Source organism: Papio anubis, chromosome 4 (assembly GCF_008728515.1).
Source record: "Papio anubis isolate 15944 chromosome 4, Panubis1.0, whole genome shotgun sequence".
NCBI lineage: Eukaryota > Metazoa > Chordata > Mammalia > Primates > Cercopithecidae > Papio > Papio anubis.
The window spans coordinates 29860197-29884373 of NC_044979.1; the positions used below are offsets into that span (position 1 = coordinate 29860197).

The following is a 24177-nucleotide window of genomic DNA, read 5'->3' on the forward strand; positions in this document are numbered from 1 at the left end:
GCTAGGGAGTGGAAATAATAGGGTTAGGTGCAGTTATTAATGACAAGCACTAGGGTAAAATCAAGGGAGACAGTGGTTGAGGAGGGTGGAAAAAGTATTATTGGAAGGCAGGAGTTCAGGGAACAGAGATCAAAGTATGGGAAGGATCATCTATGTGGATGTTGAAATTACTAAGAATTAGGACATAACTCAGTCTTTGAGTAATGGTGATCCAGGAGCTTATGTTTTTAGCCCTCCAACCATTTCAGCCTGAAAACTACTTCAGTGAGGAAAAAGACACTGCTAGCATATCTTAAGTCAAATCAAAATACCCACCCCAGTTGGGGGATGGGCAGCTTTCCTGAAGTACTCAAAGTCTGTTTCTCATTAAATGTGAAATTTTTCTTTTTTTAAGACAGGATCTCACTCTGTCACCCAGGCTGAAGGCAGTGACACCCTCACTGCTCACTGCAGCCTCGACCTCCTGGGCTCAAGCAATACTCCCATCTCAGCCTCCCTAGTAGCTGGGACCACAGGCACACACCACCACTCCCAGCTAATTTTTTTGTATTTTTGGCGGAGATGGGTTTTCGCCATGTTTCGCAGGCTGGTCTCAAACTTCTGGGCTCAAGTAGTTCACCTGCCTCAGCCTCCCAAAGTGTTGAGATGACAGGCATGAGCTACTGCTCCTGACAGTATTGCACATTTTAAACAAAGAGGCCAGTCCATAGACCATCTGACAAACACTCCTTCATGACTCCCTTCATCTATAATTGGTAAACCTCTGATTAACCTATATGTTGAGCCTATATCTCCTATCTCTGGAATCTCTAATTTAAAAAGTACTAACAAGCTATGTCGACATTTCAAGGGAGTGTTATACAAAAAAGAAGTTGAGCCAGTGTTTGCGGCACGGAGATAATAGCAAACTTAGGGAATTTGAACACAAAAGAGAAATTCACCCTTCCTTACACACCTTGTCTTACTACCTCCCGTAAGAACCTTTCTGCACCTCAAACCCAAACCTCTATTCAGAACAATAGGGCTAGCAAGTCCAAGTTAGGGAACAGACCAACAATGAAGGAATAAAGCTTTAATCAGAAGAGAGGAACTAGCAAGAAAAACAGACAGAAAGGGAGATGGAAGGTGTCTGGCAGTTCATATTTGTCCAGAATGGTCTGAGCAGGGAAGAAAACATATTTCTTTTTGTTTGTTTGTTTATGGCTTTACTTTCAAGTTTTAAATTAGATAAATAGAAGCTTGGTGAGCATCTCTCAGGGGTGTGTCCCTTCTCTTGTCCTCCTTATCTCGTCTGCCAAGTCTCTTCTGTTTCTTGTTACTGCTTCTCTTTGTGTCTGTCATCTGCTTTGACTTTCTCCCGCCACCTTTCTCGTCACCTCCATTTTGCTTTCTTCCACTTCTCTGGTCCTACTTCGCTTTCACTCCTTTCCTCCATCTCTTGGACCCAGCCATTCTGAGAGCACATCTTGCTAGGCCAGCTCTGGCAGCGGCATGGAGGTAGCGTATGCCGAGGTGCAGTGGTGAGGACGTGGTTATGTACAGCTGGAAAGGCTCTGCTGTCACTGTGAGGTGACTGTTTTTCCTTAGTTGCAGTTTTCTCCTCCTCTCCATCCTGATAATCCCTCAGAAGCTGAATGCTGCAAAGTGGTATTGATGAGGCTTGCATAGATTCTCCCCATTGTGGAAGGATGGCTCAAATAGAATTTCCTGTGAGCGTAGGAGAGAAAAGTGTTTGATAGGATATAAATTACCTAAAAAGCTCTTTTGTGAGCACATAGATACTTATGCTAATTTTAAAAAATAGTCAACTATCTATAACAGTATCTTATAAGAGTTGGTGGTGGCTGGGCCCAGTGGCTCACACCTGTAATCCTAGCACTTTGGGAGGCCAAGGCGAGCAGATCACCTGAGGTCGGGAATTCAAGACAAGGCTGGCCAACATGGTGAAACTCTGTCTCTACTAAAAGTACAAAAATTAGCTGGGTGTGGTGGTGCATGCCTTTAATTCCAGCTACTCAGGAGACTGAGGCAGGAGGATCACTTGAACCTGGGAGGCAGAGGTTGCAGTGAGCTGAGATCATGCCTTTGCACTCCAGCCTGGGTGACAGAGTGAGACTCTGTCTCAGAAAAAAAAAAGTTGGTGGTTTATTAATGATATTTTACTTTAGAAAACAGAAATCACCCCTCCCTTTTAAGGAAATCTATCTCTGGTCAGACAGAGGCACGTAGGAAATACTTCACAAATGTTTATTAAATGAATGTGTGGATAGACAAATGGGCCTTGAGCATGGAGAGAGAAGGACTGGGACGTTAGGGAGGTCTGACCCCATCCCAGACCCCTTAGCCTACTTCCTTTTCACTCTCTGCACCCCAACCCAAGCAGTAAGAAGGCTCTTCAAGAGCTCCAGGAAAGGAAAAGAGAGGAAAGACCACATGGGGACTCTGCAGAGGAGACCCCTTACGCCTCCCACACAGCAAGAGAAAGCAGCTGTAGCATCAACAGCATCTGGGGGAACTCTGGGGGCCCTGGAGGTGCCACGCATCAGGGTTTTGCTCAGCCCAGTTGGGAAAAGAGGGCTGAGGTCTCTGTGGCTAGCATCCCTCGACCATACCACACAGCTTTCTGGAATCACTCTCAGGACCCCAGGACCTGACCCAGCCCTGAGGCTGAATACCAGGGCTGCCCCACAATGGCAGGGGATTCCTCCCATTGCTGTACCTATTGGTGGGGCCAGCTGTGGCCCAGTGGAGGCTGCCAGAGTGCTGAGGAGTGACAGGGGCTGCAGGCCGGAGGGGTTCTCTCTTTCCCACTCTCCATACGTGAATGAAGCTCTCCAACGTAGGTCACGGGTGCAAGGGATGCTGTCTTCACGGGAAGAATCTCTCCCTAGATCAAGTAAAGAAATGCATTTGTTTGTATGCTGGTTCACAGAGCACTCACAGGTAATAGTCGACATTTGGGGGGTGCTTATGATGTGCCAGGCACCATTCCAAACAATTACATGCATTCATGGTCCTTTAATCCTCACCTCTGTAAGGACAGAGAGGATGAGTAATTTACCAATGGTCACACAAGGAGAGGCAGAGTCAGAATTCCAAGCCGGGCAGCCTGGCTCCAGAGTCCACGTTCTTACCACTCTATCACATGAACAAGAAGCACCAGTAAAAGGAGAGACCTAATATGATTCAGATGGGTTAACTGAGTGAATTTCCCCCAGGAGATTCATCTAGCTGAACTAGCAATGGCCTCGAACCTCAGAAGACCTTAAGCCAGAGCCTTTTCTTGGTCCACTTGGGCCCGGCTTTTCAAAGGATGGCCCGCAGCCCAGCACCTTGGGCATTACCTGGAAGCATGTTAGAATCGCAGTCTCAAGCCCGCTAGACCCAAGAAATTCAAATCTGCCTTTTAACAAGATCTATGGGGGACTGTTTGGACATTAAACTTTGAGAAGCACTGCCATAATAGGCCACACCACCTGCTGGTGGGGAGTGCAAAGAGTCAGCCACACAGGTGCTGCTGGGCCTCTGGTTTTTCCAATTGTAAGTCTCTCTTATTTATCCAAAAGTTCCAAGAGGCTGGGGTATAACAGTCTTTAAACTGAGAGAGTATGCTACCTCGCCCAATGAGAAAAGAGGGCCTGGAGGCCACATGGGATGGTTAATTTCAATTCAATTTCAGCCTAGGAACATCTTGGGCGTGGTAGGCCCCATGATGCCAGATACCCTGTGACCCTAAAATTCTGTTTTCTCAAGTCCCAGAAATGTTAGAAATAATCCTCACGTCTGTTTTTTTTCAAGCCTAATGCCATGGGGTATGTTTTGAGTGTGTATGTTTATACATATGTGTGTTTGAATGTATGTTTAAATGCAGAGAAATTAATCACCATCATGTCATTAGTCGCATAACATGAGAAAACATTCTTAGACTTGGACAAAATGTGAGGCAGCCACAGCTGTGCTCACCATTTAGAACAGGGGCTGTGAGCTGGCAGCCTCCAGGCTGAATGTGGTCTGCAGATATGTTTTGTTTGCCCACTAAGTATTAGCCAATACTATGCTTTAATATTTTATAGGAAGGTAGTATGCCACATATGTCCAGATCTTTTGGCTTCTCTTGAAAAACTAGAATATTTGGCCTGGATTCCAGCATGGCAACAATTAATGGAAGTCTTAATTGAAGCTTTCACTTTCTCATTGCCACTATCCCCACTGCTCCCTGCTGTCTTCTCAGTTTTGACACCAAGTGTCAGCTGCCAGAAGTTGTTTTACTTATAATAGAATTTAGAGAAAAGTTAACCTTTTCTTACATCCATGTCACCCAGCCCTTTATCCACTTTTTTTTTTAAGTCTGAGTCTCACTCTGTCACCAGGCTGGAGTGCAGTGGTGCGATCTTGGCTTACCTCAACCTCCACTTCCCCAGGTTCAAGCGATTCTCCCGCCTCAGCCCCCCAAGTAGCTGGGACTACAGGTACACACCACCATACCCAGCTAATTTTTGTATTTTTAGTAGAGATGGGGTTTCACCATGTTGGCTAGGCTGGTCTCGAACTCCTGACGTCATGATCTGCCCGCCTCGGCCTCCCAAAGTGCTGGGATTACAGGCATGAGCCACTGCACCTGGCCCCTTTTACCCATTTATATCACCTGCAGACCTATACATTTGTAATCCCTGATTTAGACGAAAGTTAGCAGAGTTCCCTTGGGACCTACAGTCTTCTCTAAATTTATAAATATGTTATGATATTCTGGTTGCCCACTGAACCAACGTGAAGGAATAATTAGTGGCATGGTATATGGGTATTTATTGCCTCCCATTGTGTTCTCAGCCCTCTGCTTCATGCTGTGGACAACTGAGAAGCATGAAAACAATTTAGTATTCACTGAAGAAATATCCCTCAAACCTATAAAACAACTAGGGAATAACGAAAGAGATGTTATGACCAAGGAAGGATTAGCCTGGCAGGAAGGTGTTGTGTGAAGGGTAGGATTTAGTAGGATAGGCAGGATTTAGAGTGAAGCATTGGGGAAAGGAAGTGGATGGGGGATGAAGGAGGCATGGGATAGCTAAGGTTTGCTGGAGCAAAAGATTTGGGCTGGAGAAGATGATTAGGCAGAGGGCTGCTATTAGAGGAACAGTGAGTGAGCAGGTGAGATGGGTGAGATGGGGGAAGATTGTGCAGGGCCATGCATGGCAAACTGAGTGGATTTGGGGTGAATAGAAGCTGGAAATAGGGAACTGGCTGCTTTTTCCAGAATGTGTCATGCTGCCTCATGCAGACTCTGTTTCTTCTTCCTGGAATGCCCTGCCTTATCTGTTTCAGCCAGCTCACTTGCACTCATTGTCTATGACTCAGTTCAGAAACCATGCCTCCCAGGCCAACTTCCTGGCAGGAATGAGGGACCCCCGTCTTTGTGCTCCTTTGGCACCCTAGGCATAAGCTTTGAATGTTGCCTGGAAGGAGACGTTTTGTAATTCGGGGATTTCCCCATCTGACACTACCAAATTATAAACTTCTTGAGGGACCATGGGGTCTTTCTACATGGTGACCCTAAAGCCCATCACAGTAATTGGGACTTACACAGTATTCAGTGCATGGTTTTGAATGAATAAATGGATAAATGAACTTGTGGAAGAGTGCTGCAGGCTTGAGATGAGAAGGGCTGGGCTAGTGTAGGGTCTGTGGGTGTAGAAATGAAGTAAAGAATAGAAGACAAATTGCAAAGAAAGAAGTTGGTTAGGACTTGGTGCCAACTTGATTGTGGTGGCCAGAGAGCCTAAAGGAATTCAAACTAAGGCATGGAAAGACAATGTCAATACTGACAGCACCAGGACAACCAGGATGGGGGCTGGAGGGGATCTTATTCTTATATCCAGAGTAGAAAGCTCTTTGAGGTGTGGTACCCTGTGCCCTCCCTTACCTGAGCTGTTCTTGTTGGTCTCCACCTTTTTGCTGCTCCTGAAACTCGAGCCATTTCAGGATCAAGGAAATGAAAGTTGAAAGTAAAGGAAAAGAACATTAAATTTGTATTTCAGATCTTGTTCAAAAGTTCCTGATGCAAAGCTTTAGAGACAGATATAAATATGAAAAAGGCCAGCTGTGGCTATATTGGATGGGTGTGACGCATATTAAAGTTCCAGAAAAAAAAATCAGGAAGGGGGAGGTGGAATGGGGTGGGAGGTGGGGAGCAGAGCCCATGCTGCTGATTTTGCTGAGGAGGAGGGGGTGACGCCATCTGTTCAGTTCTGCATCTCAGCCATTTATTTTATTTGCTGTTAAGTTGCATGTTGTTGCCAGTATGCAAAAACTGGTAATAATTGCAACCAGACTAGAACCAGCCCAAATGAGAGAAAAATCATCACTCAGGGACTCCATTCTGGGAAACTGAAGAGAAGGCGCTAAATGTCTGTACAAAGCAATTATCAAGATAGCAGTGAAGCAAAAACGAATCCCTTCCTCCCCTCGTTTCTTACATCCTTCTGATCTGCCCAGACTAGGTTGCCATAGCTCCCTAACTCGTTTTTCCACATTTCTCCTTCCCTTCAAATTAACTGTCAGGCAACAGCTAGCATGACCTTTTCAAAATGTAAATTGGATCACGTCACTTCCCTGTTTAAAATGCTGCTAAGGCTTCCATGACACTGGAATTCTAAATTTCTTCGCATGGCTTCCCAGGCCCTGCCTGGCTCAGTCCCTGCCCTCTTCTACTTATTCTCTTCCACCACTACCTGCTCTTCCACACTGGCCTTCCACCAAGCTTCTTTCTTTGCAGAAGCCTCAGCCTTGCACCTGCCCATTCCCTTAATCTGCCTGGCCTTTCTTCACCCTTTCTTTAGCTGTCTATTGCCTATTTTCTACTTCAGATCTTAGCCTCCTCTCAACTTCTAGAAATATTAAAAGCTGTCTGTGCCAGAGAGTGCCAGTAGGCCCCCAGTGACCCTTTTTGCCTTCTCCCTAGGGGGCACAGTACCTAATTTTGTGTTGTGTACATGGCTATGCAAAATGAGGAATGCATTTCCCAGCCTCCCTTGCAGCTGAGTGAGGTCATGTGACTGAGTGTGACCAATGAGGTATAAACAGAAGCTGTTCTTTAAATAGTAATTTAAAAATCAGTGATTTGGCCAGGCACAGTGGCTCAATCCCATAATACCAGCACTTTGGGAGGTGAGTGGACACATGAGGCCAGGAGTTCAAGACCAGCCTGGCCAACATGAAGAAACCCCATCTCTAATAAAAATACAAAAATTAGCCAGGCATGATAGTGAGTGCCTATAACCCCAGCTACACTGGAGGTTAAGGCATAAGAATCACTTGAACCCGAGAGGCAGAGGTTGCAGTGAGCTGAGATTGTGCCATTGCACTCCAGCCTGGGAGACAGAGTGAGACTCTGTCTCAAAAAAGAAGAAAGGAAGGAAGGAAGGAAGGAAGGAAGGAAAAAGGAAGGCGAGAAAGAAAGAAAGGAAGGAAGGGAGGAAGGAAGGAAGGAAGGAAGGAAGAAAGAAAGAGTCAGCGATTTGATATTTTGAGACAGCCAAAAAGTAGTTTCAAACTACCTTGCTCTATTAGAGTCCAGTGCCCTCTAGCTCAGCAATATAACATCTCATCGAGCAGTTCCTTCATTACAGAGCTCTGTATGATATATGGAGTGACAATCTCTAGGATATATTATTTATACTGGGAAACAGATCAGTCTTTCTCTTGTGTTAATAGTTTTCTACCTCCAGCCAAGTTAGAATTAATAATACAAGTTAATACTTATTGCGAGCTTTCTTACAATTTGCCTCTAAATCTGCTGAGGAGCATTCTAAGTGCTTGATGCATATGAGCTCATTTGATCCTGACATCTGGATGAGGTTGGCACTATTTTCATTTCCATATTACAGATCTGAAAACTGAGCCCCCAAGTTTCAATATGCTCAAGGGTGCAGTCAGAGCAGTGACTTGGGCCCACGTCTATGTGAGCTCTTCGCTGCTATAAGTGCTTGCCTCCTCTGAGCTGTACTGGTTTTCAGTTTATTACCAGTGCTCAGAAAGAAAGGGAATTTGTTCTGCCTCTGAACTGCTGGTCCAACTGGTTCCTGTTGTGACAAAATTCTCCTCTCTAATACCTCTGGGTTGCAGGAAGGAATGTCAGAGGCTGGCCTGATTTAAGTCATGTACCTCAACTGGTTCTGCTGGTGTAAGTCGGCAAAAATCTGAGAGAGGGCTTCACTCTCCCCCTTGGCCATTAGTTGAATGAGACTCTCGCTGGGCTGGGAGGCTTGGAGTTTCTTCTGTACTAACTATATGAAGAAAAAAAGCAGAACCAGGTGGTTAAGGCCTTGGGGTCTTCACATTTTCGTAATATCATGGTTCAGACTCTAAAGTGTTAGAACTCAAAAATTTCCAAAGTGCAGCCACACCAGCTGCTCACAGAGGCAATTCTGAGGCCGTATTTTTTGGTTTACACTCCTTGTACAGGTAAAAATGTCCTTTTGTGCCTTAAGGATAATATCTTCGTTACATACTTTTAACATAACTTAGCAGATACTTATTCCTATTAATATACCTTAATATAATGTATGAATAGCCTATTAATATAAGCCTTAATAAAGTTTATGCTGTTTGGTTTTATACTTAAATGTAGGGGAATCATATATTTGTTATAGAAATTTAGTGGGATTTTTCTTTTGAGACAGAGTTTCACTCTTATGCCCAGGCTGGAGTGCAGTGGCGTGATCTCGGCTCACTGCGACCTCTGCCTCCTGGGTTCAAGCGATTCTCCTGCCTCAGCCTCCCAAGTAGCTGGGACTACAGGTGTCTGCCACCACACCTGGCTAATTTTTGTTTTTTGTCTTTTTTTTTTGAGACGGAGTCTCGCTCTGTCGCCCAGGCTGGAGTGCAGTGGCCGAATCTCAGCTCACTGCAAGCTCCACCTCCCGGGTTTACGCCATTCTCCTGCCTCAGCCTCCCGAGTAGCTGGGACTATAGGCGCCTGCCACCTCGCCCGGCTATTTTTTTGTATTTTTTAGTAGAGACGGGGTTTCATCGTGTTAGCCAGGATGGTCTCAATCTCCTGACCTCGTGATCCTCCCGTCTCGGCCTCCCAAAGTGCTGGGATTACAGGCTTGAGCCACCGTGCCCGGTCTAATTTTTGTATTTTTAGTAGAGACAGGGTTTCACCATGTTGGCCAGGCTGGTCTTGAACTCCTGACCTTGTGATCTGCCCACCTTGGCCTCCCAAAGTGCTGGGATTACAGGCGTGAGCCACCGCGCCCAGCCTAATTAGTGTTTTAAAATTTAATTTCTCTAAGATATATCCTATATATCCTATAATGTGCTGCTTCTTACATCGGGGCAAAATTAATTTCTTTACTGTTGCTTGTGATACTCAAAAGTGTTCCAGTTGTGCTGTCCATGTCCATAGCCACTCATTCATTCCATATTTATTGAATGCCAACTAGGTGCCAGGTACTAGAGATATAGCCATAAACAAGACAGATAAAACCCCCTGCCTTCATGGAGTTTCTGTTGTAGCTGAAGTCAGACTTACATTCATCATGTTCTGGGGCAAAAAGGCCCAGGTATCTTCACTAGTGAATTCTATCAAATATTTAAAGAAGAAGTAATAGCAATGCTTCATGAATTCTTTCAGAAAATAGAGGAGGCAATCCTTTTCAACTTCTTCAATGAGGCTAATATTAACTTGATACCAAAGCTAGGGTATCACAAAGATATCACAAGAAAATTGCAGACCAATATCTCTCATGAGCATAAATGCAAAATTCCTCAACATAATGTGAGCAAGCTGAATCTAGTAACATATGAAAAAGAAATATATGCACTGTGACCAGGCAGATTTTATTGCAGGAACACAAAGTTGGTTTAACATTAAAAAAATCAATTAATGTTATATACTATATTAACAAAATAAAGGACAAACCACATAATCATCTTAATAGATGCAGAGACAGCATTTAACAAAATCTAATACCCATTCATGATGAAAGAAAACAAAAGAAAGAAAACTTTTTCAATAAACTAAGAATAAAGGGAACTTCCTCAACCAGAGTAAGGGCATCTACAAATATTCATAATAAGCATCATACTTAATAGCAAAAAACTGAATGTTTTTTCCTAAGATCAGGAACAAGACAAGGATGTCTGCTCTTGTTTCTCCTATTAAACGTGTACTGGAGGTTCTAGCTAGTGCAATAGAGCAATAAACAAACCTAGATTGGAAATGAAGATGTGAAAGTGTCCTTACTGCAGATGGCATGAGTGTGTGTGTGTGTGTGCGTGTGTGTGTGTGTGGTGTGTAGGTAGAAAATCCCAAGGAATCCATAAAACTGCTATAATATATAACGAAGTTAATATTTAAAAACCAATTGTATTTCTAATACTATCAATGAATGACCCAAAAATGAAATTAACAAAACACAAACATTTCTGTTCACAACAGCATCAACAACAATAAAATACTTAGGAAAACGTTGAATAAAATAAGTGCAGAACTTGCAGAACTTGTCTACTAAAAACTACAAAATAGGCCGAGCATGTGGCTCACACCTGTAATCCTGGCACTTTGGGAGGCTGAGGCAGGAGAATTGCTTGAGCCCAGGAGTTCAGGACCAACCTAGGCAACACAGCGAGACCTCATCTCTATTAAAAACAAAACAAAAGCTACAAAACATTGCTAAGAGAAACTAAAGTATTGAATAAATGAAAAGACATTCCATATTCAGATATTGGAAGACTCAATATTATCAGATGGCACTTCTCCCCAAAGTGATGTATAAATTCAACATGTGCTTATCAAAATTCTAACAGGTTTTTTTGTGAAATTAACAAACTGATTCTAAAATTTATATTAAAATGTAACAGATCTAGAATAGCCAACACAGCTTGAAAAAGAACAAAATTGGAAGACTTATATCACCCATTTTCAAACTTAATATAAAGCTACAGTAACCAAGACATTGTTGTATTGACACAGAATAGACAAATAAATCAACAGAATAGAACTGATAATTCAGAAATAAATCCTTATATTGATAGTAAGTTGATTTTTTTTTTTTTTTTTTTTTTTTTTTTTTTTGAGACGGAGTCTCGCTCTGTCACCCAGGCTGGAGTACAGTGGCCGGATCTCAGCTCACTGCAAGCTCTGTCTCCCAGGTTTATGCCATTCTCCTGCCTCAGCCTCCCGAGTAGCTGGGACTACAGGCGCCTGCCACCTCGCCCGGCTAGTTTTTTTGTATTTTTAGTAGAGACGGGGTTTCACCGTGTTAGCCAGGATGGTCTCGATCTCCTGACCTCGTGATCCGCCCGTCTCGGCCTCCCAAAGTGCTGGGATTACAGGCTTGAGCCACCGCGCCCGGCCTGTAAGTTGATTTTTGACGAAGGTGCTAAGACAATTCAATGTGGGAAGGAATAGTCTTTTCAACAAATGGTGCTAGGCTAATTACATATCCACATACACAGAAAAAGTACTTAGATCATTACCTCATTCCATACATAAATATTAACTCAAAATGGATCATAGACCTAGATGTAAGAGCTGAATCTATAAAACTCCTAAAGTAAAACATAGGATAAATCTTTGTGACTTTGGAATGAACAAAGAGTTCTTAGATATGCATAGAAAACCTGATCCATAAAAGAAAAAGTTTCATGCCTGTAATCCTAGCACTTTGGGAGGCTGAGGCGGGTGGATCACTTGAGGTCAGGAGTTTGAGACCAGCCTGGCCAACATGGTGAAACCCTGTCTCTACCAAAGAATACAAAAATTAGTTGAGTGTGGTAGCGCATGCCTGTAATCCCAGCTACTTGGGAGGCTGAGGTGGGAGAATCACTTGAACCCAGGAGGTGGAGGTTGCAATGAGTCGAGATTGTGCCATTTCACTCCAGCCTGGGCAACAGAGCGAGACTGTCTCAAAAAAAGAAGAAAAAAGTTGACAATTGCACTTTATCAAAATTAAAAACTTTTGCTCCTCAAAAACATCATTAAGAAAATGAAAGGCAATTCATAGACTGAGAGAAAATATTTTCAAATCATATATCTGATGAACAACTTGTATCCAGAATATACAAAGAATTCTTACAATGCAACAAGAAGAAAAAACCCAATTGAAAAATGGTCAACGCTGGGCACAGTGCCTCACACCTGTAATCCCAGCACTTCGGTGGGCCAAGGTGGGTGGATCACCCGGGGTCAGGAGTTCCAGACCAGCCTGGCTAACATGGCAAAACCCCGTCTCTATTAAAAATACAAAAATTGGCCAGGCGCGGTGGTGCGCGCCTGTAATGCCAGCTAGTTGGGAGGCTGAGGCAGGAGAATCACTTGAGCCTGGGAGGCAGAGGTTGCAGTGAGCCAAGATCGCGCCACTGCACTTCAGCCAGGGCGACAGAGTGAGACTCCATCTCAAAAAAAAAAAAAAAGAAAAAAAGCAGAACAAAACAAAAAGAAACTACAAATACTCTGTGACTACAAATGCCCTGGAGTTGGCCCCATGCTACAATATGGATGAACCTGAAAAATGTTATGCTAAGTGAAAGAAGCCAGACACAAAAGACTATATGTTGTAAGATTCCATTTATATGAAATGCCAAAGATGAATGTGTAGAGACTAAAAACAGATAATGGTTGCCTAGAGCTGGGAGTAGGAACAGGGAATGACTACAAATGGGCGAGGGGGAATTTTTTAGGGTAATGGAAATGTTCTGGAACTGGATTGTGGTGATGGTTACATGACTCTATACATCTACTGAAAGTGTTGAAACTGTTTCAACATAATCTACAATAAAATCCACAATGGTAGATTTTAGAAAACAATAAACAATTTACATAAAATTGTTTATATAAAATATATATAAAAACAAAAAACAATTATAAAATAAGAAAATCCCCCATAGTGGATTTTATGGTTCTAAATGCTATTCAATAAAGCTGTTTAGAAAAGGCCTCGAGCTGAGATCACCCTCATAGGGTGCTCACATACCAGCTGGGTTAAGCTCTACCTCACTGCTCTGGCCTTGGCTGGAGGTTGGCAATGGTGATTACTTACCTTTGAATCTCCTGAGGGGCTGCAGCAGTTCTTGGGTACCAGGCAGTGAGTGACAAGAATCCTAGGATCTTTGGTGGTGATGGACAGCCCTTTTTGCAGAATTTGAACCAGTCGGATCCAGAAGTGAAAGACAGTCTCAGGATGGTCAGGGTGGAGCTTTAGGTAATAAATCTTCTCGGTGACTGTTCTCAACTGCAGGATGCGTTGATGGTGGTCACATACCTGGAGCTCCACAAACTTCAATGGGAGAATCCTGAAGCCACCAGGGAAGACACACATTGACAACCCTATTGCATCCAATCTGACCCTGTCTTCATTAAAATGAGGAAGGTCTTCTTTAGAACTAAGGCTTTTGGAGGTAGGAAAGAAGGTGCTTTAGCACAGTGCTGTTCAAATGTTGGGGAGACCAAATACACCGGCTGAGTTTGTTTAAAATGCAGACACCTGAAGACACCACTAAAGATTCAGATTCAGTAGGAATTGGGTGTGGCCCTGGAACTTGCATTGTAACTTCCACCCACCCTGCCATGATTCTTGTGTGCCCTAGACCCTATTTGAGAGAGACAGCCTAGGAGGTAAGGTGGCTGGAGTCATAAGATTTTGCAATTTCTTTCTTTCTTTTTTCTTTTTTTTTTTTTCAGACAGAGTTTTGCTCTTGTTGCCCAGGCTAGAGTGCAATGGCACGATCTTGACTCACTGCAACCTCCGCCTCCCGGGTTCAAGTGATTCTCCTGCCTCAGCCTTCTGAGTAGCTGGGATTACAGTCATGTGCCACCAGGCCCATCTGATTTTTTATTTTTAGTAGAGATGGAGTTTCATCATGTTGGTCAGGCTGGTCTCGAACTCCTGACCTTAGGTGATCCACCCGTCTCTGCCTCCCAAAGTGCTGGGATTACAGGCCTGAGCCACTGCACCCAGCTGAAATTTCTTTCTTGAAAGCACCAAAGGAGCTTGCCCCACTGTCTGGCTTGTTCATTTATTGAGTTTAATGCCACAGTTAGTCTTCCCAAGGGAGTTAAAGTTCAAGGATCTGGCTTTGGATCTAATATTAGTCAGCTGGGACTGGGCAGTACTTGCTACAGGTACACCAAGAACATCATGAAGAGGTGTATCACCGAGGTAACATGGAGAAATGAAGGGCTTTCCTGGACTTTTGGGAATTTCTAGAGATTCTTGAGATATCCTACAGATTATCTAAAGAGGCCCAAAGATTTAAAAAGACTACTTCATCCTGGACAAGCATGATGTCACTGTATGCTACAGCTCTAAGTGAGACTTAGTCCCATTTATTTTACTGATTAAAAAAAAAAAAAAAAACTGGCAGGGCATGGTGGCTCACATCTGTAATCCCAGCACTTTGGGAGGCTGAGGCAGGTGGGTCGTCTGAGGTCAGGAGTTCAAGACCAGCCTGGCCAACATGGTGAAACCCTGTCTCTATTAAAAATACAAAAATTATCCCGACGTGGTGGTAGGCGCCTATAATTAGTGGCATAATCAACTAATCTTCATGGTAGTGAGCTAAGACAAAAGAATCCTGGGCTCTGGAGAAACACAAAGGGATTCTGCAGTGAAACAGAATCCAGTGCCTCCAATAATTGTAGTCTTACAGTCCTCTAAAAAGAAAAAGTGGAAGGAAGGAAGAAGGAAGGAAGGAAGGAAGAAGGAAGGAAGGAAGAAGAAGGAAGAAAAGAAGAAGAAAAGAAGAAAGAAGGAAGGAAAACAAGGGCTCTCATCTTAATGATTAAAAGTAAGTCAGGTCATTCTCTAGAACTAAAACTGTCTCCTTTTCCCCAACCAGTGCTCCCATCTTGCCCAGGCCTGCCTCTTGCCTTGGGCCCAATGCTGAGAGATTTCCTATGAATTCAGTGGCGTCCGTGCAGCGAGAAAGAAAGTGGGCAGGTAGAGTGGCCCCTCACTCCTGTCCACATGACATCTCCCTTTGTCCCACTTGGCCTCTATCCTTCCAGTGTACCACCTGTCATAGGATACTGTTGTCTAAAAAAATCAGTGTCACTGCTGATGACATCTCTATCTTCTCCTTGAGTTTAGTAGTCAAGCAACCTCCACTTTGCATCCACCCCTCACCCCTCTTGTCCTCCATTCTCATCTGCGTTGCTCACCTCTTCAGGAAGATGTTGGGGGCTGTGGATGGTCTGTTCCATGTCTGGCTCTGCCCCTGGTGCCATTTGACACTGGCCATGAGTAGGATGTTGGGGAGGGGCAGGCAGGGCACTGAGGAGGTCACCCCCAGGGCCATGGTGTAGGAGGCTTTGTAGATGTCTCTCCAATTCCTGCCCCTTTTGACCTGCAACACAGCCCCCAGGCACAACCTGAGCATTTGGCAAAAGCCGCCATCTGTTTCAGCCCAGGGTTTCTCAACCTTGACACTATTAATGTTTTGGGTTGGATATTCTTTGTTGAGGGCAGGATACTGCCCTGCACACTAGAGAATACTTAGTAGCATCCTTGACCTCTACCTACTAGTTCTAGTAGCACTACCAGCCAAATGGGGACAACAAAAAATGTCTCCAGACATTGTCAAATGTTCCGTGGCAGTTGGGGCCAAATATCAATTCTTATTGATAACCACTGTATTGATTAAACAACTACTAGTATTTAAACAATATTTCTATCACCCTTTGTTAACAATTGCCCACAAGAATTACAGCTCAGGAGTTCCCTGCCATCTGTCATTTCTGCCAATCCTCCCTGGACTGTTTCCTGGCCTTCTCTGAAAAATTTATCCTCTTGGTCCTTCCTGAGGGGCCCTGTTATCTCCTGCACCTTCACTGAACGGGAAGGTCCTCTCTAACTCCAAAGTGATGTTTATTCTTGCTTCCATCCAACCAGAGGAGAGCCCAGGCAAGGAGACAAACATGCACCGAGTGCCTGTTAGACCAGGTGCTTTGCTTGCTGTATTAGCATTTCATCCTCAGGTCAGTTCAAACCTTTTACAATAAAGGGGCCAGATTCAGGCTGCACAGGTTACTTGCACAGTCACCTCCCAAGGAGAAGGCAGAAGACTGGAATCTGAGCCCAGCTGTCTCTGGGTCCCCAGGTGCTGTTCTTTCTCCAGTCCGCATTTTTGTTCTCAAGAAGCGTCTCTTTTCACTGCTTCTTTTTTCATCTACTTCAGGTGACAGCCTGGGGGCTGAAGTAAACTGGGGGATTAGAATACCGAATTCTCCTCTCAGAGCAGAGGACCCCTGACCTTTCTCCCTGGGTGACAGCTATCTGTAGGAGAAGCCCTGTCTGAGGCTCAGCAAAGCCCAGGTCAGTGGGGATGGCCTTGTATTCCAGGTCACTAGCTTCTTGCCTCAATTCTCACTCCGCCCCAGTTTCAGGGATGGACTCTCTCAGTCATATCTTGGTAACAGGTTTAGAAGAATCAAAAAGTGCTATTCTGTGCCACCCAAGAGTACCTGGACGAAGTTGCTTTCAAACACCACGGAGTTAGGAAACAGGTTGAATTCTGGAGAATGAACCACCTGGCAGAGCAGTCCCTCCTCCACACCTAGGCCCACTCCAGGGTTCGGCTCTTGATCCACAGGAAAGAGGCCCCTGAATTCTTCCCAGGCATTCAGGGAAGGGAAGATTGGATAGGATCTTGTGACTTTTACTGTCTTCTTTGATTTCCTCCAAGTCTTTCCATGTGGAACTGATGACATTTCTACACATGCTCAGGGGCCTGCTGCACATTTGTCCTGGGATCTCTCTCTCCCCTCCTGGCCTTGGGCAGCTGGCCAAGCCCTGGGACCGCCAGTCAGCTCACAATGATGAATGGATGACATCACGAAAAACCAGCACAGACCTGCAGGAAGGGGAAGTGCAGAGGAGCCTCCCTTTTCCTCCAGAGAGCCTGTGTGCCTTATCGGTGCCTTGATAACCCCCAGCCCTTTTCAGGACCCCAGGACATAGTCCTCCCAGAACTTGCAGAGAAAGCAGTGAGCCAGGCAGAAAGCAAGCAAGGAGGGCTGTCAGGAAGCTCCTTCCACTGCTAAGAGGAAAATGCCCTTCCTGCCTTTCAACCCTTCCTTACTCTGAATGCGACCTATCTCACACAACTTTAAAAGTTGCGTGTCCATTGAAAACCCCGTCTTCCTAAGCTTTGCATCATGTGGGCCCCCGACACCCTGGTGGATCTGCAGGTTATGGAAGCAGTTGCAGGGCAGTTGGTGCCTGCTGTGTGTTCTGCCGCGGCAGGCTGGTGACTTCTGCAGGACTTATTTCCCTTAAGAGGTCAAACTGAAGAAGCAGGGGAAGGAATTAGTTTCTTATCCAGAGGTTGGCTTTGTTAGGGCACTGGCTGGGAGGAATAGAACCTCTGCTAGGTCCACAAGCTGTTCCCCCTCTCGGAGAGTGACAGCGTCCCTCACCCCTGAACCAGAGGAGGAAAGAGCCCAAATCATGGGCTGCTAGGTCAGGGGGAGAGAACCAAGCAGGCTGACCACTATGCAAGGCCATTCCCGGGAGAAACTGTTTTCTAATTTGGACCAAATTCTAAATTTTTATTTTTATTTTTGAGATGGAGTCTCGCTCTTATTGCTCAGGCTGGAGTGCAATGGCGTGATCTCGGCTCACCACAACCTCCGCCTCCTGGGTTCAAGCGATTCTCCTGCCCCAGCCTCCCGAGTAGCTGGGATTATAGGCATGTGCCATCACGCCCAGCTAATTTTTTCTATTTTTAGTAGAGACAGGGTTTCTCCATGTTGGTCAGGCTGGTCTCAAACTCCCGATCTCAGGTGATCCGCCCACCTCGGCCTCCCAAAGTGCTGGGATTAGCCACTGTGTCTGGCCCAAATTCTGAATTTATTACATAATGAACTAACCATCAAGGTCAAATGTGACACATACAGAAAAAGAGTTTGACAATCATTACACACAAAGGACAAGCATGGAGGCTGACTTTTGCATTTCATTATAAAGTCAGAGAGAAGCCTAAAGGGCCTGGAGGCTCTCCCCGTCCAATTTCATCAGTCCTTCCCTCTGGTCCTTCAGATCACACCCCTGCTCCAGCACCTGTTATAGCTCCTGACTCAGTAAAGCAACTTCCGACCTCACTTTTCTCATTATCTTTTGTTTACCAGGTAGGAAAAGTGATTTCATGGTCACATTCTCTAAGGATTGGATTAGAGACCACATCCTTTGGTTTGCATTTCCCTAGAAATAACCTAGAAAGGGAACACACAGCACAAAAGTGTAGTAATTAATAAATTGATATGTTGCTGTTCACAGTTAAAGCTTAACCACAACAATAAAGCTCATTGGTTTAGATATACGGTTTGAGTATACTTGGCCATTAAGACACCCAAGAGTCAGTTGGGGAGATGACTTCTCTTTTCCGTACAAGTCTGTTAAGCCCACTTCTATGGTGTTCAACCCTCAGAGGAAGAAGGCTTGGGTGCCCAGTCTAGAAAGCTGATTGTGAGCAAATGATCTTTTAGCTCTAAACACGATGCTAAACAGTTGTGTAAATGGTGCTTTAAGGTGGCTCACACCTGTAATTCTAGTGCTTTGGAAAGCCTACGTTCCTGGGAGGATCACTCTAGGACAGGAGTTCAAGGCTACAGTGAGCTGTGATCTTGCCACTGCACTCCAGCCTGCACAACAGAATGAGACCCTGTCTGTATTTAAACAAAAACAAAAACAAACAAACAAACACAAAGATACGCACCCCTTCCTACTTCCCCCACGAAACCTCAAAAACAAGCATATTGAATCTTTATAGAAACCATGTGACAGATACTTAGTTGTCTGTTAGTTGTCTGTCCCAACACCCATTCTGTTTCTTTCTTTCTTTTTTTTTTTTTTGAGACAAGGTCTCACTCTGTGGCCCAGGCTGCTGGAGTGCAGTGGCACAATCTTGACTCACTGCAATATCCACCTCCCAAATTCAAGCAATTCTTCTGACTCAGCCTCCTGAGTAGCTGGGACTACAAACGTGCACCACTATGCCTGGCTAACTTTTGTATTTTTAGTAGAGATGGGGTTTCTGCCTCAGCCTCCTGAGTAGCTGGGACTACAAATGTGCACCACTATGCCTGGCTAACTTTTGTATTTTTAGTAGAGATGGGGTTTTGCCATCTCTACTAAAGGCTGGTCTCAAACTCCTGGCCTTAAGTAATCCGCCTGCCTTGGCCTCCCAAAATGCTGGGATTACAGGCCTCAGCCACCATGCCCGGCCCATTCTGATTTTTTAGTAATAGAATACTTGATCATTAGTTGGGCACAGGTCTTCTGTAAGAAAGATTACATTTCCTGGCTTCTCTTGCAGCTAGGTAAGGCCATGTGACTACCTTCTGGAAAAGGAGATGTAAAATTATTTACCAATAACTTTAAGCAATGAAGAAAATAGGGTTAATTTACAGGAAATTAGGACTGTAGAAACTACAAACTTGTAGCTTCTGGGGAAAGTTATATAGATGTGAGTTCCAATAACTTGAGAAAACATTGCTTTTTCCTCCTTGTGTATTCAGTAATAATGATGCTGCCACAATTACTGCTGTTTGCACATTTAGTGATGAAAACTTTGGTGACAGCCTCAACTATGCTGACTGTCCTTTGATTTGAGGCCAAAGCCACTTTGGCAGTGCAAGGTATCATTTCATAGCTTGCACAGGAATTACTAGGACATTCAATTGTCAGCTGGGGCTTGACCCAGGTTTTGTGAAGCTAAGAGTTTATACAATTTTGGAAACTCTTAAAAATAAAAAGACTGGATGGAGGAAGTCATAGGGAGTTATTGTTTAATGGGTGCAGAGTTTCAGTTACAGAAGATGAAAAAGTTCTGGAGACGGATGGCAGTGATGGTTGCAAAACAGTGAGAATGTACTTCATACCACTGAACTGCATACCTAAAATGGTTAAAACGGTACATTTTATGTTGTATATATTTCACCACAGTGAAAAGATGCTAGAACTTAACAAATAAAATTAAAACACCCACGAAAGTATGATACAAAATTGCTAGAGGTCCTCCTAGGGCCTCATAAGGCCCATATGAATTAGAGGCCCTGAAGCTTTAAGTTTTATTATCTTTGTGGTAAGTCTGTCCCATTTAAATCTATGTCACTATTTAAAACACTTTATTATTACATAAGCAGTGCAAAGCTTTGTAGAATATTGGAAAATACAGCAAGGTTTCTGTTGTTGTTGTTTTGAGATGGAGTCTTGCTCCGTCATCCAGGCTGGAGTGCAATGGAGCAATCTTGGCTCATTGCAACCTCCGCCTCCCAGGTTCAAGTGATTCTCCTGCCTCAACCTCCAGAGTAGCTGGGATTGCAGGCACCCACCCACATGCCTGGCTAATTTTTGTATTTTTAGTAGAGATGGGGTTTCACCATGTTGGTCAGGCTGGTCTTGAACTCCTGACCTCAAGAAATCCATGCACGTTGTCCTCCCAAAGTGCTGGGATTACAGGCGTGAGCCACCATGGCCAGCAATACTGCAAGTTTTTAATAAAACTTAGCATAGTCCTGCCTCCTGGAGAACATCACTATAACTCTGTGTGTGTGTGTGTGTGTGTGTGTGTGTGTGTGTAAAACCAAAATGAGATCATACTTTAAATATTGTTTTATAACTTTTTAATAACCTGGTTCATTTAGTTGACACTCTTTTTAACAACCTGATTCATTTAGTTGACACTCTCTGCCTTTGTTTTTCCCTATATTTTCATCTTACCTAATTTTCAGGCCACATTATCCTTTTTCCAATTAACCAAAATTATTACTACAGTTGGCTTATCCAAATCAGTACCCAATCCAGGACCAAGCATGTTCCCTTAGCTTATTTAATTTAGTATATTCCCCTTTTTAGGACACTTATTAGTGAGAGCAGTTGAGTGAGTTGTCCCACACCATGTCCTACCTCCTAGGTTTGTCTGGTTGCTTCCATGGGGTGATGTTTAGTTTGATTCTCTAGCTACTTATTTCCTGTGAAATAGAAGCTCTATCTAAAGGGTTACTGGATTCAAGGTAAACACTTTTTAAAAAAATTAAAATAGTCACTATTTCTTAGTAAAGCTCTATCACAGGATCTCTGTAAGATGCTACTCTCCTCTCCCAAAGCATGCCAGGAGGAAAGTACACATGACAACTGCATATCAAAAGAATAATGATCCCAGGAAGTAGAAGAAAATATTTGACAAGACTCTTCTCTGTACTCTCAAGGAAATTAAATATAATATGGACCCTCTGAACAAAAATGTAGAGATACCAAAATAAGATGAAATTAAGACCAAAAGAGGTAAGTGAAGAAACAAGAAAAACCAGGCCGGGTGCTGTGGCTCATGCCTGTAATCCCGGCACTTTGGGAGGCTGAGGTGGGTGGATCACCTGAGGCTGGGAGTTCAAGACCAGCCTGACCAACATGGAGAAACCCTGTCTCTACTAAAAATACAAAATTAGCTGGGAGTGGTGGCACATAGGTGTAATCCCAGCTACTCGGGAGGCTGAGGCAGGAGAATCACTTGAACCCAGGAGGCGGAGGTTTCGGTGAGCCAAGATCACGCCATTGTGCTCCAGCCTGGGCAACAAGACCAAAACTCTGTCTCAAAAAATATAAATAAATAAATAAAACTAAAAAAAAAAAAAGAAAAGAAAAGAAAAAAAGAAACAAGAAAAACTCACTAAAGATCTGGAAGTCATATTAGAAGCCATAAGAAGTAGAGCTGGCATGACAGAAAACTGAGTCAGCGACATGGATGACAGGTTTGAGAATATGACACAGTAAAGCTGGGGAGAGAGATGAACTGACTAGGGAGAAATGAGAGACATAGAAAATAGTTATGTTGATCCAACATGCAGATTGAGTCCTAGGGAATAAATGAAATTCAAAAAAGTAATAAAAAACATAAAAAGAAACAGTCATTTCTGAAACAAACAAACAAAAGTCCTGATTTAGCAAAAGAACTGAATTTACTATATTGCAGGTAAAGTGAGCAAAGAAGCCACTGGCTCTTATGAAGTTCCTAAATCTTAGGGATAAAGAATGCATTAACTAAGTGTTACCGCTCTTTTAGAATTTGTCTAGCAGGGCTGGTTATGGTGGCTTACACCTGTAATCCGAGTACTTTGGGAGACTGAGGCGGGCAGATCACTTGAGACCAGTTTGAGAGCAGCCTGGCCGGCCAACATGAAAAAACCCTATCTCTACAAACAATACAAAAATTAGCCAGGTGTGGTGGCAGGCACCTGCAGTCCCAGCTACTCAGGAGATTGAGGCAGGAGAATTGCTTGAACCCGGGAAATGGAGGTGGGAGGATCATGAGGTTAGAAGTTCGAGACCAGCCTGGCCAACATGGTGAAACCCCGTCTCTACTAAATATACTGAAAATTAGCTGGGCGTTGTGGCGCACGCCTGTAATCCCAGCTACTCGGGAGGCTGAGGCAAGAGAATCACTTGAACGCGGGAGGTGGAGGTTGCAGTGAGCCGAGATCACACCATTGCACTCCAGCTTGGGTGACAGGGCAAGACTCTGTCTTAAAAAAAAAAAAAAAAAAAGAGAATTTCTCTAGCAGGTTTTCTGGTTTCCACCGGAAAACCCCATATTAAAAACAAACAAACAAACAAAAAAATTATGCTTCAAACATCCAGAAAGAAGACGCAGACAGTCTACCCAGGGGATAAAAGGAGACTGGCCTCAGACCTCTTTCCAGCAATTTTAGATGGCATAGGACAATGAAACAATGGAGAAAGAATGTTGAGAAGAAAAGTATGTGACCCCATGATTCTATAAATGGCTTAAAATTCATTCAAATATAGCAAAAATAATCTCAAAACACTAAGCACACCAAAATAAATCCATAAGCTGGTTCTTTGAAAAAAATTAGTTGGACTACTAAACATTTTACTTTGTAAAAACATGGACATAAAACATGAACTAAGAAAACATTAGGGGAGATATACCTAATGTAAATGATGAGTTAATGGGTACAGCACACCAACATGGCTCATGTATACATATGTAACAAACCTGCACGTTGTGCACATGTACCCTAGAACTTAAAGTATAATTTAAAAAAAAAAAAGAAAGAAAACATAAGTACGTGCAAATGAAGGGGAGGTACAGGCTTCTGGGTGAAGGTAGTGGCATGAAGCTATACTACTTAAGATGTAGTCCAGGTAATCAAATACCCCAAACTATTGTGACTTAAAATAGAATTTTGATTTTCTCTTACATAATAGTTCAAAGGTCAGCAATCCAGAGTGGATACAGTATCTCTGCCCTTCTCAACATGTGGCTTTCAGCTCTGGGTCCTAAGGTGGCTGCTCCAGCTCCTGCCATTATGTCTGCATCCTGGCCAGTGAGAAGTGGGAAAAGAAAGGGGAGTTTACACTCATTCCTTTTAAGGCTATGACCTGAAAATGGCATAATCACTTTTGCTCACATCCCATTGGTCGGAATTCAGACACAGGGCCACACCCAGATAAAAGGGAAGCTGGGAAATGTAGCTTTTCACTGGGTGGCCATGAGCCCACCTAGAACTGGAGAATTATTTATTATTTAAGGATGCGGGATATTGATGGACAATTAGCAACCCGTGCAAAGAAGCTATGTCACAGAGTGACTACCCTTGCCATACACATTAAGTATATAGTTTATTTAAAAAACAAAAGATTAACTATTGATAACCTAACAAAGAAAGAGATTAAGTCGGGTGGCCAAAGGGTAGAAAAGATGTAAAATCTGGTGCTAGCCTGATAATAGAGAAAGAATGCTAATTAATAAAATTGTCCGTGTTCTCACAAGTTACTCCCTCCTCCTCCTCCCCAAATTGGAGAAGAGCGGTCTAAGGGAGTCAGTAATCAGCTCAGGAAAACAATTCAAGAAAACCCTTCAAGAGTAGAAGAAAACAATTCAAGAAAAACCTTCAGAAATCCCCTATCAGTCACAGCACTGTCTCATTAGAGACAGAAGGGCCCAGCTGGGTTCACCATTGTTCAGTTCTTCAGGCCGATTTGATGGAAGGATTACCTCATGAGAATAGGATACACCTCCAAATAGAAAAGAGGGCTTTTTAAAATTTTTCAGGAGACAATTCAGCCTTAAAAAAGAAAGAAATGGGCCCGGTGCAATGGCTCACACCTGTAATCCCAATACCTTCAGAGGCCGAGGTGGGAGAACTGTTTGAGC

At 43.7% G+C, this 24177-nt stretch overlaps 1 protein-coding gene and 2 pseudogenes across 2 annotated transcripts; 2 read left to right on the forward strand and 1 right to left on the reverse strand.

Moving 5' to 3' along the window:
- Positions 1–1057: 1057 nt before the first annotated feature.
- FAM71F1 (family with sequence similarity 71 member F1) lies at positions 1058–23764 on the reverse strand. Of its 2 annotated transcripts, none has more exons than XM_031665176.1 (8): positions 23222–23764; positions 16466–16854; positions 15164–15348; positions 13044–13296; positions 8161–8282; positions 5921–5958; positions 2720–2887; positions 1058–1707 (listed from the first exon to the last, which is right to left on the reverse strand). In XM_031665176.1, the coding sequence occupies exons 2-8, from the start codon at positions 16709–16711 to the stop codon at positions 1694–1696; spliced, it is 1026 nt and encodes a 341-aa protein (XP_031521036.1). In that variant the 5' UTR covers positions 16712–16854; positions 23222–23764; the 3' UTR covers positions 1058–1693. The 2 variants fall into 2 exon arrangements, with proteins under 2 accessions (XP_031521036.1, XP_031521035.1); XM_031665175.1 differs by having other exon boundaries at positions 5921–5964.
- LOC116274757 lies at positions 22043–22110 on the forward strand (annotated as a pseudogene).
- On the forward strand, positions 22546–22589 carry LOC116274756 (annotated as a pseudogene).
- Positions 23765–24177: the final 413 nt, after the last annotated feature.